Genomic DNA, 5,942 nt, shown 5'->3' with positions numbered 1-5,942 from the left:
CCAGTCAGCCCCTGCCTCTATAGCTCTCCTAGTGCCCCTCAGCCTCGATGGCTGGGCCTGTGCCCTGGGTGCTGTGTCCTGCTATCTGTGTTTGTGGTTACAGTGTAGCTGGTGAATCCTACTGCCTGTGTCTCCTCTCACACACGTGCACGGGATTCACGGTAGGGTGACCAGACAGCAAATGTGAAAAATCGGGATGGGGGTGTAATAGCCTATATAAGAAAAAGACCCAAAAATCGGGACTGTCCCTATAAAATCGGGACATCTGGTCACCCTAATTCACAGGTTGGAGTCTCCCCCTGCCTTCCCCTTGCACAGCAGGTGGGGACACAGGAGAGATCTGAGAGTGATTGGCTGTGTGGGGCTTGCAAGAGACGGGAGAGGGGGAGCCCCCACCCCGCTTCTCCTTTGTAGGCTAGGGAGTGCAAGAGAACAGCCAAAAATGGGTGTGGGAGGCGCGCAACCCAGCAGCATTAGGGCTGCACGTACGCTGCTCTCGGCTGCCCTCCGCCTCTGATTTGACGCTTTCTCCAAAGGCCGGGCCCAGCAATTACCATACGGGGCTCTATAAAGGCCGGGGCAGCGAGCCTGCCTCCCTTTACCTTCCCCCTACTGCAGGCGCGCGGCTCAGAGGCAGCCCCCCAGGTAAGAAAGGGCTCCCCACAACGTGGAGCCGGAACACGGCAACCAGGGTGGCCTCCCGCTGCGCTCCCGGGCAGCGATGCTGGCGGCTCTGGGGTGGCAGGGGGCGGAGTGCGGGGTTTCGGGTGCTGGAGGAATAAAGATCGTGCGGGCCAAGAGCGGGGGCGGCTGCGGCCTGGGGGCAGAAGGGAGGGGGGGGCGCTGAGACGTTGTAGGGGCAGGTGCACGTGAGGCGCTGGCTGATTTCGGATTCTCCTTTGTGCTCAGGCGGGCTAAGCAAAATGGAGGCGCGGGCGGGGCGGGGGGGGGGGGCGAGGTGACAAAACCCAATTGGGGCGGAGGGTGTAAGTGCCTGACGTGCGCTGCAAGCAGAGCCGGGAGTGGAGCGCGGTGGGGGCGGCGCGGAAGCTGCTGCTGGCCCAGGGAGGAGGAAGTCGCGCTCCGGGGGAAGTGGGTTTGGCGGCCCCGGCAGGGCGCCTGTGTCCTGCCCCGCACGCACGCGTGGGGCTCCGGTGCTCCGACCCGCGCACACCCAGTCCCCGCCCGGCGCCGCGGCTTAAGTACGTGGGGCTAGTTTCCCGGAGCCCCCCCCCCCACCCCACCCCGGGGGGCGCAGCCGCGGCAGGGTGCGTGGCTGGGGGGTGCGGGTCCTGCTGTCCCTCGAGGGTGTCTCAGCCCCCCCGCCCCGTCTTCTCCGCAGGAGCATCTCGGCAGAGACGATGGTGAAGGTCGGAGTTAACGGGTGAGTCTCTGCAGGGGCGGGGCGCTGGGCGCGGCGGGGCTGCCCCTAGGGCAGGGTAAGGCCCGAGTGTGTGGGGCGGGGGCTCCCCGCGCCAAGGGCGCGGCAAGGGCTCTTGGGCCGCGGCTGGCCTGCAACCCCCCCCCCCCCCCTGCGGGCCCCTGGCGGGACGGTCCTGGCCCGGATGACTCATTTCTCCCCGCGGCTGCTGGGGGGGGCCGTGACTCACCCCGAGCGGGAAGCGCCGCTGCATGCCGGGCTCCTGCCTCCGCCCCGGGAAGGGCGCCGTGGTATCGCGTGTCCTCCCCGGGCCCGGGGAATGTGACCTTCTCCTGCCGCGCCGCGGAGTAACCGGAGCCGGGGCCCGGGGTAAATTTAGCGCCCGACCTTTGGGGGCGCGGGGCGGGGTCTCTGTTAATCTCTGCTCGCCCCTTGCAGGGCTGCGGCTCCCTGGGGGCCCCTCCTACCTTATGGCCTCTGCGCCGGGAAGTAGCTCTCTTTCCTCCTTTCCCCCCCCCCCCACTGGTGGGGGAGGGGCTATGGTAGCGCGGGGGTCTCCTCTGAATCCCACAGGTCTGAATCTGGGGTAGCCTCTGGGAATGAAGCCAAGCCTGAGCTCCCCATCAGAACAGGGGTTCCCTCCCTGAGTGGTGGGGGGTGTGCTTCAACCTCTTCTGTTCCTCTCCTAGATTTGGCCGTATCGGCCGCCTGGTCACCAGAGCTGCCTTCAACTCTGGCAAAGTCCAGATTGTAGCAATCAATGACCCGTTCATTGACCTCAACTACATGGTGAGTGGGAACCTGATCTCTAACTTTGAGCTTGCTGTGTGGCCTGTGCAGGTGCTGTGCTGCAGGTGGGGTGGAAAGAGGTGGGGAAGGAATGCAAGTTGTCTGACCTATCTATTATATGCTTTCCCTGTGAAAGCCAGAGAACAACCCAGGGGATGAGATGAGATTTAATAGGACCGGAAAATTCCATTTGAGCTAAATACAGATGAGCAAGGTCACTACAGGCTGCAGCCAACTAAACCCACGGATTCCTGTGGCCAAAATCAGGGTGAAGGGGCATTAACAGACCTATGAGTGGGCTTTGAGGATTGAAATAGGGAAGCTTTGAGAATGCAGCCAGCACTTGACTTCTGTCCGTTTCTACTCCTAGGTTTACATGTTCAAATATGACTCCACTCACGGGCGTTTTCATGGCACTGTCAAGGCTGAAAATGGAAAACTTGTGATTAATGGAAACCAAATTGCTATTTTCCAGGAGTGAGTGTGACTCTTCTTTGCCTTTCCTTTGGGCCTATGGGAGAGGGCATTTGACAACCTTGCAGTTCCTAAACTGTTTGTCTCCTCTCAGGCGTGATCCCGCTAACATCAAGTGGGGAGATGCTGGAGCAGAGTATGTTGTAGAATCCACGGGAGTTTTCACCACCACAGAGAAGGCCAGCGTGAGTGATGGATCACATCTGGCTTGGGTATGGGAGGAAAAGGGTGTAGGGATGACTCCATCTGCTGCAGGTGCAAGTAGGTGTGTACAGACTTCTCCCAGTCTGAGGCTGTATTGCAGTGGAGGTGTTTTGTTTTTTGCTTTTTTGCGGGGGAGGAGGGGCAAGATATCCCAAATGTGCTGCTTTATTGGAGCTGTAGAGGAGTCTATTAATGTTGGTCTGTCTCCCTCAGGCTCACCTGAAGGGTGGCGCTAAGCGTGTCGTCATCTCTGCCCCCTCAGCTGATGCACCTATGTTTGTGATGGGTGTCAACCATGAGAAATATGACAAGTCTATGAAAATTGTCAGGTGAGGATGGGGGGAAATCAGGGTTGAACCTGAGGTGCAGAACTGACTATTGTCCTCTCCTGTGAACGTGTGTGGCGGAGATGAGTGATGTTTGGCCTCTCCTGCAGAGGGACTGCCTTCTGGGGGGTGGGCCCTGACTGCCTCTGGCTGACTGTGCTTCTTGTCTTTCTTCCAGCAATGCTTCCTGCACCACCAACTGCCTGGCTCCTTTGGCCAAGGTCATCAATGACAACTATGGCATAGTGGAAGGTCTCATGGTAGGTGATCTGGAGGCACAGAACCCCTTATTCCTGAAAGCCCCCCCCCCCCAGCTCTGTCTGTGGGGCAAACTATAGAGCTCTGGATGGTGCCTCTTTCCCCAGCCCACAGTTTTGGGTGGAGAGGGATGGTGACTGTGACCCCACAGAGGAGGAGAGACAGGCTCCCTGTGCTGCCTGGAATAGAGGAAAAGGGAGGGTTGTGGGAGGAATACTTAGTTCAGTGGGGTGAGGCTCTATGTAGATGTTGATTCTGTTCTACCCCCTCCCCCCTTTAACTTCCAGACCACTGTCCATGCCGTCACAGCCACACAGAAGACTGTGGATGGCCCCTCTGGGAAGATGTGGCGAGATGGCAGAGGTGCTGCCCAGAACATCATCCCAGCATCCACTGGGGCTGCTAAGGCTGTGGGCAAGGTCATTCCAGAGCTGAATGGGTGAGTGTCAGTTCCGTGCATCCCTTGCTTTGGGGCACAGGGACATCAGAAGGGGCAGGGAACCTGCAGCTGGCCCACTTTGCCCTCTCCCCAGTAGGATATGCAGAAGTCCTGGTTGGGGGCAGGAGCCTGTTCTGATCCACTTGTCTCTCTCACAGGAAGCTCACTGGAATGGCTTTCCGTGTTCCAACTCCCAATGTCTCTGTCGTGGACCTGACTTGTCGTCTGGAGAAATCAGTGAGTATTGCAGGAAGTGGACCAGGCAGGCCCTGGAGCCTGCACCCCTAATGTTTCTGTCTCCACCTTAACCTATGGGGCAGGGAGCAGCTGCTTTGCAGCCTCCGTCCTATTTGGAAATAGCCCCTTGTTGCTTGTTTCTTGTTGTTCTAAGAGATTATGCAAGAGGCTGCCCCATGTCTGGTGTATTTCCTGGCATAATGGGGTCCTAGCTATGCATCTCAGCTGTGCAGTCTCAACTGGCAGCAATCTTCTCTGGGAAGCAGTTGCCACTACATGGGATCTGGGATGCTCTGATCTCATATTCATTCTCTCTCTCTCAGGCCAAGTATGATGACATTAAGAAGGTGCTGAAAAGTGCCTCTGAGGGGCCTATGAAGGGCATCCTGGGATACACCGAGGACCAGGTAAACTCTCACCATCCTTTCAACAGATTGGGAGAGGAATGGAGTGAATACCTCCTCGCATGAAGGGGAAAAGGGAAGCAACCCCCTGGGAGTGTTAATGTATCAGGGTGTCAATAACATTTTTGTGGGCTTGGGGGATGGAGTTGAGGACAAAATGGGTGTGTGTGTGACAGTCTTTCCCTCTTCCCTCCCCACTTGCAGGTTGTCTCCAGTGACTTCAACGGCGACAACCACTCATCTATCTTTGATGCAGCTGCTGGCATTGCTCTCAATGATCACTTCGTCAAACTGGTCTCCTGGTATGGAGAAGAGAGGCTGTGGAGATGAGGGATTTGGAGGGTTGTTTCTCTGGGATAGGTTGGGAGTCCAGGGGAGACTTGGGGGTCACTTACGGGGGCTGGCAAGGATCCTATCATGGCAAGCTTTGCATGCTCTCCCTCTGTTGCCTCCAGCTGGAATTTTAGGTTGAAGACACTTTGCTGCTAGCAGCAGAGTTTTTGGTTGGCAAAGAGGCAGTATCTGCCTAGGAAGACCTCCTATAGAGTGAGGTTGTCCCCTAGTATCTGAATCTTTCCCAGCTGGAGGAATGGAGGTTGTTCTGGGGCTTGGGGGAGGGAGGGGGGGGACTCCTGTGGGGGACGTACAAGGGGTCTGTCCATCCCTAACTGCTCCTTCTCTACTTCTGTCTCCAGGTATGACAACGAGTTTGGATACAGCAACCGTGTTGTGGACTTGTTAGTTCACATGGCATCTAAGGAGTAAGCCAGGTGCATGGATCAGCCTCTGCCTGGGGAATGAGATGTGTGTGGGGGGAAGTCTCACTGGAGACCCTTGTTCCTCCCACCCCTCTTCTCACCACCACTCACCTCTGCAGCCTGCAGCAAGAAGCCAGTTCTGTTCCATCTGTCTTCCCCATTCCTCTACTGTGTATCTGAAGCTTGGGGGAGGTGGAGAAGCTAACAGAAGCGGACCTGTTTCTATACCACAATTTCTCAAATAAAGTAATAGCTATCCTAAAATATTCCTGTTTCTGTCTGTCAGGAGATGCCACAAAGGGCTCATAGCATGTGTTACTGTGGCCACTGACATAGCCTGGGACTTTTCCACCACCCCAAATGGTAGCTACTGGCCAGGAAATGCAGCTGTTGTAAACTAAGAATATTTCATACAAGACTAAAACTAAGGTTTAATCCAAGCAGTCAAACCTTGGGAAATGCCAGAAGAAAGGCTGTGCAGGGTGTGGTTAGACTTTTTTTTTTTTTGGTGGGGGGGGAGAGACACATGGTGTTCCCTCTGTGTGCTGCCCTAGCCCTGCACGGACAGCTGGCATGGCAGACTTCAAGTGAACTGCCCAATGACCACAAGGTCTGTTAAGGAACGAAAGCATCCAGCCAGGTTTGTCAATGAAGCGCAGTGCTAGTGTCCCA

General features: G+C 56.7%; 1 protein-coding gene across 1 annotated transcript; it reads left to right on the top strand.

The window, feature by feature from the left end:
* The first annotated feature begins 528 nt into the window (after window positions 1-528).
* Window positions 529-5,534, top strand: GAPDH (glyceraldehyde-3-phosphate dehydrogenase). The gene is made up of 12 exons (XM_045000775.1): window positions 529-645; window positions 1,343-1,384; window positions 2,071-2,170; window positions 2,541-2,647; window positions 2,739-2,829; window positions 3,062-3,177; window positions 3,353-3,434; window positions 3,720-3,871; window positions 4,030-4,108; window positions 4,432-4,515; window positions 4,717-4,814; window positions 5,208-5,534. Exons 2-12 carry the CDS (start codon window positions 1,362-1,364, stop codon window positions 5,275-5,277), a joined length of 1,002 nt encoding a protein of 333 aa, XP_044856710.1. The 5' UTR covers window positions 529-645; window positions 1,343-1,361; the 3' UTR covers window positions 5,278-5,534.
* Window positions 5,535-5,942: the final 408 nt, after the last annotated feature.

Source organism: Mauremys mutica, chromosome 1 (assembly GCF_020497125.1).
Source record: "Mauremys mutica isolate MM-2020 ecotype Southern chromosome 1, ASM2049712v1, whole genome shotgun sequence".
NCBI lineage: Eukaryota > Metazoa > Chordata > Testudines > Geoemydidae > Mauremys > Mauremys mutica.
The sequence above is the reverse complement of the archived record's forward strand: the minus strand, read 5'-3'. Positions and strand labels throughout refer to the sequence as shown.